Here is a 12,667-nt window from a genome sequence, read left to right on the forward strand (position 1 = left end):
ACTGCCAGCTCGATACACCATCCTAATCATAAATATAGTTAACTCACCATTAGAGTCGGAATACTCGTGATTCTCCTGAAAGAAGATACCTTGTAGTCCACGGTTTTGAGGTGTAAACAAAGCATAAAAGTAATTGTTCACGTAAAATATCGAACTGTGATATTTTAATGTTTCTAAATCAGAACCTAGATACATGAAAAGAAAAGGATAGCACTTGTTTGCTATAGTAATATCGTTCTAGTACCTTTGAAACTATTTGTAAGGTAAGGGTGGATTTATGACATAAAAATATAGCAGTATGGTATTTATGCATTATATAGCTGCATATGAATTCTTAAAAAGAAAACTAACTGTACTTTCTGGTAGTTCTGGCATATTTTTGCACGCAGTTATCATTATTTCTTTACCGGTACCTGTTTACAAATTTCAAATTTGAAACATGCCTTGTCCATGAAACGATTACAAGTCATTGTTATTATTGTTGAGGTACCGTAAATGGACAAAAAAATTAACCATATTTTCCAAAATGGAAATGTGATGTTAAAATGTGGCTGACAGACAGTTTTGAAGGGATCAGTGCTCTTGTGATTCGGTTCGCAGTGTTATCTTTACATGGTTATTTTTCAATGTATATCATTCATGTACAACACACAACGGTTTGAGATCATATATGTTCTCAAATGGTTGAAAAATTAAATCCTTAAGAAATATATCAAATTGTGAACAAAATAGAATGGTGGAAAGGCATCATTTAATTTCCTTCTTAGTTTTATGTGTTTAATTCATTCAACATATATCATTTATAAGGATGCAGATACATTGAATGCTGATACAGATATCTCGCAGATACATACACTTGGTACTTCCGTGTTTTATGTAAAAGTGGGTTGAAGTGAACGATACCATAGCATCATTTAATTCTGTTGTAACATAGTAATATATTATTCTTTCGTGCTTCCATGATGGTAATTAAATATGATTAACATATTAAGAAATACTAGTATCTAGTTACAAATTGGCAGGTTGCATATAACAGACAAAGACAATGTGTTAATTATCTAAACGTTCAACTAAATTAATATATAATGTAGCCCCTGTCATTTTGTGGTATACACTTTGAAGGGAGATAATTATTCGCAAGCTGTTTAAAAGTGAATGGTGGATTGATGATCTTGGTTTTAACCTTCACCCTGCTAAATTTCTACAATGGACTAGTCCATCATTCGATTTGGACTGTACCATTTATTATCTGAAGGGGTGTTCACTGAAAATTTACTGACTGAATAGCGAACAGTGCAGACCATGATCAGACTACACGGATGTGCAGGCTGATCTTGTCTGCTCTTGTCGCAAAAGCAAAGACACTTGCCACCAGCAGACTAAAGGTTAAATAGGTCACAGTGCAACTTAGGTATTTGCTAATACTTTCGTTTTATGATTTACAATTTCTTAAAAACTAAACGTGTCTCAAAAAGGTTGAAAAAATTGGAGTACGAAGAGGACATATAACAGCCAGATGCAACGTGGGTTTTTGAGAAAATACCCGAAAAGCGCTCTCATTTCTTCAAACATCCGAATTTGAAATTCTCTATACTGTGAAGGTATATCCAAATGATATCTATATATGATATTTTCTTTTGACAAATAGTAAGTAAGCAGTGGTCTTTACGGCCACGTCAGGTAACGTTATAAGGCCGAATTTTATCCCTTTACCTATTTTTCATTGTATTAAGTGCAACATTTTTTTCTACTTATCTATTTTCCAATATACGTTCTAGTTCTGAGGTTTAATTAGTAGATATAGCCTTCGCGTAACGTCAATCACGTGAAATTTAAAAGTAATACAAATAGAATTTTAGGCAAGCACTTTATGTTCATCTTCTTGAAACAAGCTTTTAACAGTTTCCAAGGATGATGAATTGTAATCAAGAAAAAAAGACAATGAATATGCTGTATCATGCAATTAGGATGTCGTGACGAAAACAACATATGTTCAGTGGAATGGAAGGTATAAAAGTGACTTATAGAGTACTGCTAACGGTTCGCTTATCAGAACATGGCAATTTCGTAATTAAAGAACTCACTGATAACGTACAGAGCACGACAGTCCAGTTTCCATGTTATCAAGAATACAGATCGAACTGTTACTCAAACAAATTAATCTAAATCTTAAGCCATTCAAGGACAACATTTATTAAATCACTGGCAATTGCGAACTGTATGATACTTCGCGTCCATAAAGACGGTGAGACGGATTATGAATAATGTTTATGCTTTTCACATCACACTCAGTTTGGTCTAATTAATTTCAACATCGTTCCACCATTGGGTTTGAAAAGTTGACGTAACATCACGCTTAGGTATGTTGGTCACACGTAGAAATATTTTCGTATGAGCCTTGTTAACGGACTTGTGAGTAAAGTGACATAGATTTCGAACGATTTCTGTAATAAGTGACTACCATTGAGCAGATCATATAAATAGCAAAGTATACCTAGTGCTAATTTTTAAATGTCACGGCGTTCATGACGATACATATTTCTATGTCACGGCTTTCATGACGGATCATATTTCTTTGTCACGGCTTTCATGACGTCCAATTTTTCTAGGTCACGACTTTCATGACGACCAATTTTTCTAGGTCACGGCTTTCTGTCTATAGTTTGAGAGACTTGTGACTTAGAAATATGTGTGCTTTGGACATTTTCGTCATTAAAAATACGTCTGTGATACATGTTAAAGACATTTCATGTATCAATTAAACGAGTGCATTTTGGTTATCAATAGTCAGTTAACGTTTACAGTTAACGTCGGCGAAAGTTCATACCCGAGTGACAAACTCTCAGAATACTGTGGAGCTCTTCTTTTTACATTGTTTCCAGCATGAAGCCGATACTGGACAATATAAAAGCAATATAGAACTCTTTTCAGTAATCGGTCTGATACAGGATATTTGATTATTTGTATATCGATTTTATAAACATTTGTCCTATTTCATCATTCATTATTTTCTAGTTTTACTATAAAACAATCACAAAAGACTACTCCAGTTCTTGATAAACTTTTTAAATCCTCAGTAGGGGAAGACGTTATTGTTAATTTTGAAATGACTGAATTAAGGCCATATAAAAAAACAAGTAGAATAACAGGTTTACAAAACATGATTTATCGTCGTTACATATCTTTTGTGACGTTTATTCCGATTTTTATCTAACTCATCAGACGTCATGTTTTGCTTTGATCTTTTTGTTTAAAATACTTTAAAGTGAATGAAGGTATATAATGAAATGAGTTTTACAACAGGAGTTTGATCTGGAATTTTGTATTATAGTCAGGCCTGATCACACTCGGCGCTTAAGCTCCTCGGAGGTAATCCATCCTAGCCGGTACAATATCCCGGATATAATTGCTTTTTAACATTATAAGTGTTTTAACAAATTAACTCGACACTTTGACATGATGATATGCCTAGTTAACATAATAAGACACTATTTTGACTAATTAACATCACATCTTACGTGAAAACATAGCATTTTAACATAGAACACTGTATCGGGAAATTAACAGCACAATCTGATAAGATACTATTGCCTCTTAACATGAAAGCACGCTCGGTAGACGATATCACATGACATTGTAACAAGACAACATAGCGTTTTAAGATAATAGCACGCTCGGTAGAAAACATCACACGGTACCTTAACAGGATAGCATAAACTTTAAACAAAATAACACGCTCTGTAGACAAGATCATACGATACTTTAACAAGATAACATAGCTTTATTTCATGATAACACAATCTGAAGACAATATCACACTTTAACATGATAACATGACTAGTTAACATAATAAGACGCTAATTTAGCAAGTTAACATTACACCCAGACGTGATAACATAGCTTTTGAGCATAATACTGTAAAACACCTTTTATTCGCGAGAATTTAATTTTCGCTAATATTCGCGAGGTTAAGTACTCGCGAATTCAAAGTGACCGCGAAAAAAAGCTTTACCTGTTCGTGTTTATCCGAAATTCGCTGATGTCCGAAATAGTGTCTGAACGATAAATGTTCGCACTTACGAAATTCAGTTATTGTGATTTTGCGTGATTCCACCATGGTTCGACAAGTACGGTTAAATGACTATATTATATACAAAATATACATGTATACAGCAAAGTATAATCTTTATTATTTAATAGTAAACATTTATCCAATTCATGACATATCGATCAGCACAAGGGAAGAAACTAACGCTGTTACTGTACATGACCGCTCAAACAAAGTTATCTTCCATTACAATACTATAGTACATGTACTAAGTACTAGTAATTCTAAATTAAGCTGTGACGTGAATTCCAGCCTGAATCCAGACACGCTGTACCATATCAGTGTCATTCTCAATTTTCTGCATGGTTTTAACAAGCCATTTAGCGTGCAGTGGTTTCACAGTGGACAAGCGCAAATCAACATTTACAGAGTCAATGTTACTATCCTTTAATTGGACGGCGATTTTGTTAGCATAAAACTCCTCAAAACATGCTTTCATGTACAACTTGAAATTGGCATACATACACGCAATTATTTTTCACGCCTAACGAAACAGTTTCCCTTTTCAAAAGACGAAGATAATTATTATACAAAATGTACCATTGTTTACCAATTTTACAATGGTTTACACTTTTTTCAAAACTGAAAGAAACTGTGAAAAGTTTGCAATGATTGGGTGCATAATAAATGTTCAAAGATCAAGCGTTCATTGTAAATATGGAGTCCCAGTCGAGCCATGATATTTTTTAGTTTAAACTTATTTATTTTACCTGTTTTGAACCTTTTTCTTCCATCGTCCATGAGCTCACCGGCACGTAATTACATTGCGATTATAGCCGGTTTCAAACCCAATCTGATACTTCTAACACTTGTAAATGTTACGGATATTAAAGCTACGTAATAACAAAAGAAAGGAACAATTTATTGACGACTATATAACAGTGAGCACATACCAGATATTAATGGCATTAATCTGCTATCAATAAAGAGCGTAACACGCACTAGCGGACCGGAGAATAAACTTTTAACAGTGACGTCATACAGGTACCATAATTGCAGAAAGTAACCGAATGCAGTCGTACTTCCGGTTTTCTTCCGGATTCACATTCGTGAATTTAAAATTACGATTTTAACATCGCGAATTTAAGATTTCGCGAAATAATAAAATGCCAAAAATCGGGACAAATTCGCGAAATAAAGATCTCGCGAATTTAAAGTGTTTTACAGTAAGACACTGTTTCAACAAGTTAACACAATATATTGCTAAGATGAAATGGCTATTTAGCTTAATAAGACGACACTGTTTCTACAAGTTAAAATCACACTTTGACACAATAACATAGTTTTTTTAATACAATAAGGCACTGTTTTGACAAGTTATCATTGCGCTCTGACATGGTAACATGAAAAGTCACGATATAAGACAGCTGCGGCGTTCCATAAGTATTATCAGATAGGAAAACTCTGTGTATCATAATTAAAAGTTTTACAAGAATAACATGATAATAGAAGTTAAATAAATATATTATGATTGAGTAACACCCGGAAAATGTTATTGTGACATATGACAATATGAGCAGTATGCCTATATGAGCCGTATGCCCATATGATTAGTACTCTAATATATCCAGTACTCCGATATGACCAGAATGTACGTAGGATGATATTGTCCATGTAAATGGGTGAAAGTGATCTCAGTTAAAGGCCATTGTATGTATTTTGAAATTAATTTTAGAAAAGTGTATCCATGTATATGCAGTCAGGCCAAATATCACGTCAACAAGAAGTCACAGCATGTGCTTCATCGTCCCGCATTCAAGACTTCTACTTCACAAGGGCTCCTTCTTCCCAAGTGCAATACGGCTATGGAACAGTCTTCTAGAGTCAGTAGTAGCAGCCAGTACCATCGACGACTTCAAGTCTGGGCTGCTATTATCATCACTAAATTAATCTTAGAACTGTTTTTACTTTTAATTGTAAGAAGGACATTTTAAATTCACTTGCTGCCCTCGGCAACACACGCATGTACAGTCACAATTCCGAGAATACTCATATTGAGGTTTGGAGTTCAACGGAAGAAGAAGAAGAGCGTATAAAGAAATTCTAAGTGCTTACTTGTGCCTCATATCGGCAAAATGTTCAGCGGCTTTCCTGCTCTAATGATGGAGGAAGTCCCTGTGTTATTTAAGGCACAGGCAGAATCTCAAGTAGATCAAACTTGCTGGAAGGCTTCCACAAAGACGAAATGAGCAGAGCTGGAACCCACTGTGTTGAGGGACAAGGGATTTGAGGTAATCAGTCAGAACCATTCGGTCATGGAGGCCCTACTTTATTAGCTTTATAACAAAGGTATGTCTAATACTAATGTTTGTTTTGTAAAGTGAGTAAAATATGATAAAGTATAATCATTTTAATGGAATAAAGGCATTTACAATCCAGCAAGGTATGTTTACTTATGTTTCAACATGTGCCAAAGATTCCGATTCTACAGAACAAATGGAGCACAGTTTATCGCGTCTGCTGATTTCTGCAACTGAGGTAAAAAAAAAAACCTTAATGTGGTTGCAAGTATGTATACTTTAGTATGCCTAATTTTACAGATCTAAGCTCAGAATACTCATATAACAAATTGATAGATTACGTGAATACAACCATCAACAAAAAGTTCATAAGTTACTTTTGTGCAGTAAAATACCAATATCACTTATTATGAGAAAAAATTGAACAATTCAAACACTTGATCATCAAGGAAGATATTGTAAAATTGTTTCAAAGAAGGATGAGTTAATTACCACATGTATTAAGTACTTATCATTAATTTGTTATTGTGTACAAGACACAAGTTAAAAGCATTTGAATCAGGAAGTTACAGATTTACCGCTTGCTAGCATATTTATACATTCCGTAATCGCACTTGTTGTTGAGAGTAATCAAACTAATTTATGCTAATGGTTAATGCTGTGAAAAGACGCAGTAAAAGAAGATTTAGAAATTGAAATATTGTGTAGATAACATTTAACATTAGTGAATATCCTACACTAAGTAACTCCACTGCTGATCTAAACTGAATCTGTAATGAAAATGAAATGAATAGATTGTACAAACTTTTTCGCAATATCGTTTTGGTTCAATGTAGTCACACACATCCCTTCTACACACAACCCGTCCTGAGACATGTGTAACTCTGATTATTTGTTTTCTGTCGCATCTGAACTCAGCTAAATGCCTCAGTGACATGTGTAACTCGGCTAAATGCCTTGGTGACTTATGTAACTCGGCTAAATGCCTCAGTGACATGTACAACTCAGCTAAATGTCTCAGTGACATGTATAGCCCAGCTAAATGCCTCAGTGACATGTTTAACTCAGCTAAATGCCTCCAGTGACATGTGTAACTCGGCTAAATGCCTCAGTGACATGTGTAACTCGGCTAAATGCCTCAGTGACATGTGTAACTAGGCTAAATGCCTCAGTGACATGTGTTACTCAGCTAAATGCCGCTAGTGGCATGTGTAACTCCGCTAAATGCCTCCCGTGACATGTTTGACTCAGCTAAATGACTCCAGTAACATGTGTAACTCAACTCGGCTAAATGCCGCCAGTGACATATGTAACCAGTGACATGTGTAAGTCGGCTAAATGCCTTAGTGACATGTGTAACTTGGCGTAATGTCTCCAGTGACATGTGTAACTCGGCTAAATGCCTCAGTGACATGTTTAACTCGGCTTAATGCCTCCAGTGAAATGTATAACACGGCTAAATGCCTCCAGAGACATGTGTAAGTCGGCAAATGTCTCAGTGACATGTGTAACTTGGCGTAATGCCTCCAGTGACATGTGTAACTCGGCTAAATGCCTCAGTGACATGTGTAACTCGACTAAATTCCTCCAGTGACATGTACAACAAAGCTAAATGCCTCAGTGACATGTGTAACTCGGCTAAATGCCTCCAGAGACATGTATAACTCAGCTAACTGCCTCAGTGACATGTGTAACTCAGCTAAATGCCTCAGTGACATGTGTAACTTGGCTGAATGTCTCCAGTGACATGTGTAACTCGGAGAAATGCCCCCGTGACATGTGTAACTCTGCTAAATGCCTCCAGTGACATGTGTAGCTCGGCTAAATGCCTCAGTGACATGTGCAACTCGTCTAAATGCCTCAGTGACATGTGTAATTCAGATAAATGCCTCCAGTGACATGTGTAACTCGGCTAAATGCCTCAGTGACATGTGTAACTGCGCTAAATGCCTCAGTGACATGTGTAACTGCGCTAAATTCCTCAACGAAATGTAATACTCATATAACTCAGCTATATGCCTCAGTGGCATGTGTAACTTGGCGTAATGCCTCAGTGACATGTGCAACTCAGCTAAATGCCTCAGTGACATGTGCAACTCAGCTAAATGCCTCCAGTGACATGTGTTACTCGGCTAAATGCCTCAGTGACATGTGCAACTCGGCTAAATGCCTCCAGTGACATGTGTTACTCGGCTAAATGCCTCCAGTGACATGTGTAGCTCGGCTAAATGCCTCAGTGACATGTGTAATTCAGATAAATGCCTCCAGTGACATGTGTAACTCGGCTAAATGCCTCAGTGACATGTGTAACTGCGCTAAATGCCTCAGTGACATGTGTAACTGCGCTAAATGTCTCAACGACATGTATAACTCAGCTACATGCCTCAGTGGGATGTGTAACTTGGCGTAATGCCTCAGTGACATGTGCAACTCAGCTAAATGCCTCAGTGACATGTGCAACTCAGCTAAATGCCTCAAGTGCCATGTGTAACTCAGCTGAATGTCTCAGTGACATGTGTGACTCAGCTAAATGCCTCAGTGACATGTGCAACTGAACTAAATTCCTCAGTGACATGTGTAACTCAGCTTAAAGCCTCCAGTGACATGTGCACCTCAGCTATATGCGTCAGAGACATGTGCAACTGATCTAAATGCCTCAGTGACATTTGCAACTGAGCTAAATGCCTCCAGTGACATGTGTAACTCGGCTAAATGCCTCAGTGACATGTATAACTCAGCTATATGCCTCGATGACATGTTCAACTCAGGTAAGTTTCTAAGTGACATTAGTAACTCAGCTTAAAGCCTCCAGTGACATGTGCACCTCAGCTATATGCGTCAGAGACATGTGCAACTGATCTAAATGCCTCAGTGACATTTGCAACTCAGCTAAATGCCTCCAGTGACATGTGTAACTCGGCTAAATGCCTCAGTGACATGTATAACTCAGCTATATGCCTCGATGACATGTTCAACTCAGGTAAGTTTCTAAGTGACATTAGTAACTCAGCTTAAAGCCTCCAGTGACATGTGTAACTCACCTAAATGCCTTAGTGACATGTGTAACTTAGCTAAATGTCTCCAGTGAAATGTATACCTCAGCTAAATGCCTCAATGACACGTGGAACTTGGCAAATGCCTCCAGTAACATGTGTAACTCAGCTAAATGCCTCAGTGACATGTGTAACTCGGCTAAATGCTTCCAGTTACATGTGTATCTCAGCTAAATGCCTCAGTGACATGTGTAACTCGGCTTAATGCCCAAGTGACATGTGTATCTCAGCTAAATGTCTCCAGTGACATGTGTAACTCAGCTAAATACTTCAGTGACATGTTAAACTCAGCAAAATGCCTCAGTGACATATTTACCTCAGCTAAATGTCTCAGTGACATGTGTAACTCAGCTAAATTCCTCCAGTGACATGTGTGTAACGCAGCTAAATGCCTCATTGACATGAGCAACTCAGCTAAATGCCTCCAGTGACATGTGTTACTCAGCTAAATGCCTCCAGTGACATGTATAACTCAGCTAAATGCCTCTAGTGGCATGTGTAACTCCACTAAATGCCTCCCGTGACATGTTTAACTCAGCTAAATTTCTCAGTGACATGTGTAACTCGGCTAAATGCCTCAGTAAATGTGTAATGCAGCTAAATTCTTCAAAGACATGTGTACCTCATGCTGCATTTAAATATTTAAATACTGATTTTGAGATGCAGGCTGTTTAGAATGGCAAATAATTTCTATAACGTTAATATGTCAAGACCGTAGCGATAAACTGAATATGAGATCACTGAGGAAAAATAAATTATTATTATTTTAAATGTTAGTAAATTATATTAAGGTTGAAATATTTTATTAGTTTTTAATCACTTTATGCTTCATTTGTTCAATATTATTTTTGTTTGAAGTCAAACTTAAGTTTTACTTGGAATAGATTCGCGACTACAGGAACCGATCATCCGATTATATCCGATTAATCGGTTTGAAGAGCTAACCGACTTTCCAATCAGTCACTATATACGGACGAGGGAAGAATCTTAAATATAATTTATCCAAATACCAGATATTTAAATTCAAGCAGTTCAATCAATCTAACCTGATATAAAAGAATTTCATCCTGTACTAGCATGATATAAAACAATTCAATCCGCTACAAAACCTTCTACAATATTTGAGCCGCGCATGAGAAAACCAACGTGCGTTTGCGAACAGCATGGATCCAGACCAGCCTGCGCATCCGTGCCGTCTGGTCAGGATCCATGTTGCTCGCTTTTAAAGCCTATTGCAATTAGAGAAACCGTTAGCAAACAGCATGAAGCCTGACCAGACTGCACTATGTTGGTTTTCTCATGACGCGGCTCATTTATAGAAAGTATCTTATGTCGAATACTACCTATCTTAGGTTCCTGTTGAACTACTAGTCATTCTGTTCAAAACATAGGTATGAAGTTAAAATGCTTTGAAATACTGATTTTAGGTCTGGCAGTAAATTTTATACTCCTTGCTGGAGATTTCTTAAAGCAGCCGGTGAACAGCGGAAAGAGCGAGCTATATCCAGATTTCTGAAACAATAAGTTTCTATAGTCGATAGGAAACTACAATTACAAACTTATCTCAATACCACTCGACATCACACAAAATCATACACATTCATTGTAAGTTGGTAATCTGACTAACATCGACTGTCTTCCTAGACAGAGTCAACTGTTTACATTTTTATTCATATATATATATATATATATACAAAATCAAAGTACGCGAGGGACTCTTAATACGGTCTCTTTTTCATGTTTAATTTATTTGTAACAGAAGGATGTACAAATATTAACAAGGCTCTGCACGACATTTAATATTTTCTACCAAATATATTGTGTTCATATTTGTGCAAGAACGCTAAAATGAGTGTGCAGGATGAAAGAGTGGGATGTATGTAACTAGGAATATCAATTAAAAACGATTAGCAGTGATTGAAGTTTAAGTCATGTAGTGTACTTAATTATTTGCCAAAATTTCGATGAATCGACATCCTTAACCAAATGACTTGCTTCCGCTTCGGACAGATACTTTCAACAATACGAGAATGTTCCGTGATTATTGTTGTTGAAATAAACATATATACATGTTTTGTGAGTGATGTTAACACTTAGCATTTATATTTAACATCATGGTGTACGTTTATACTGGATTAACATTTATACTTTTAATAAAATTAGAGCTGGGATATTAACACTTTTCATTTATTTAACATCATGGTGTACGTCTATATTGGATTAACATTTATGCTTTTGCTTAAATTATAGCTAGGATATTAACACTTTTCATTTATTTAACATCATGGTGTACGTTTATATTGGATTAACATTTATGCTTTTACTTCAATTAGAGCTAGGATATACTGGTAAGTAGACAGTAAATATTAGACAATAAGGCTACATTCCGGTGCACTTTCTAAGCTTCCGTACAGAACTGTTTGTATAGCAGTTACATCTTACTTAAAATTTTGCAACATCTTAATAATTATGTTGAATCGTTTATACTTCACTAGTTTTAAAAAGTGATTGATTCCAAGCACTGTGCAAGAACCTTTAAACGGAAAATTTAAGTGAAGTCTGCATAATATCTGCTAGTCGTTTGAACCTGTTATTAACTCATAGTAATATTACTCATGCCATAAATTACCCCTCCCCACAACCCCACCTTATCAATGATCTGATTGATGATATACTCAGCTTTTACTTCCATATCCTATAAATATTCTTTTCTTTTTTTCTAACTGATGAATTTTAATAATTTTGAAAAAGAAACAAAATATATGAAAAAAAAGTCTTTGTTGGTACTGTACATATTCAAAAATTTAATAATATGATATATTGTTTTCGGTTATTATGCCTCTCAAAATGTAGTCGTGTCTACTACAAGAAGTCGGAGAGCAGAATATCCAGGTGACATGATGAAAGGAGTCTACCGATTGGTCACACCTACATGCTTAGGTCCAACATGTGTTTGCGTTTTATGACAGTCTGTTAGTTATTTTCGAACAATAATATGATAACAAAATGTAAATCAGTTATATATATTAAGATTTTATTGAAAATGTTGATCTTTAATTTCTGACATTACATATTTCAGATTTTTTAGTTACTAATGTTAAGAATTTATGGACATTTATAACTGTTATAATAAGCACACCCATGAGATAATGTAATCTGCCAAATAGGCATCTCAGTCAGTTTCTGCGCTTACGTTGTGGCCGAATCCATTAGTGTTTAAAGGGGTATCTGGTTTTAGACTGCTTCTGAGCATGTTTTCTTTGCTT

At 36.0% G+C, this 12,667-nt stretch overlaps 2 protein-coding genes across 6 annotated transcripts in view; both read left to right on the top strand.

Moving 5' to 3' along the window:
• LOC123561860 (serine/threonine-protein kinase 11-interacting protein-like) overlaps positions 1 to 12,667 on the top strand; it is a 208,017-nt gene that overhangs the window by 116,806 nt on the left and 78,544 nt on the right. The window lies entirely within an intron of this gene.
• LOC123561858 (titin-like) overlaps positions 11,101 to 12,667 on the top strand; it is a 39,052-nt gene continuing 37,485 nt past the window's right edge. For 2 of the 5 annotated variants that reach the window (XM_053552824.1, XM_053552828.1), the window contains exon 1: positions 11,102 to 11,749. In XM_053552824.1, coding sequence (XP_053408799.1) covers positions 11,686 to 11,749 — 64 coding nt within the window. In that variant the 5' untranslated portion in view covers positions 11,102 to 11,685. Of the gene's footprint in view, positions 11,750 to 12,667 lie in introns of all 5 variants that reach the window. The other 3 variants (XM_053552826.1, XM_053552827.1, XM_053552825.1) reach the window with 3 other exon arrangements.

Source organism: Mercenaria mercenaria, chromosome 10 (assembly GCF_021730395.1).
Source record: "Mercenaria mercenaria strain notata chromosome 10, MADL_Memer_1, whole genome shotgun sequence".
Classification (NCBI taxonomy): domain Eukaryota; kingdom Metazoa; phylum Mollusca; class Bivalvia; order Venerida; family Veneridae; genus Mercenaria; species Mercenaria mercenaria.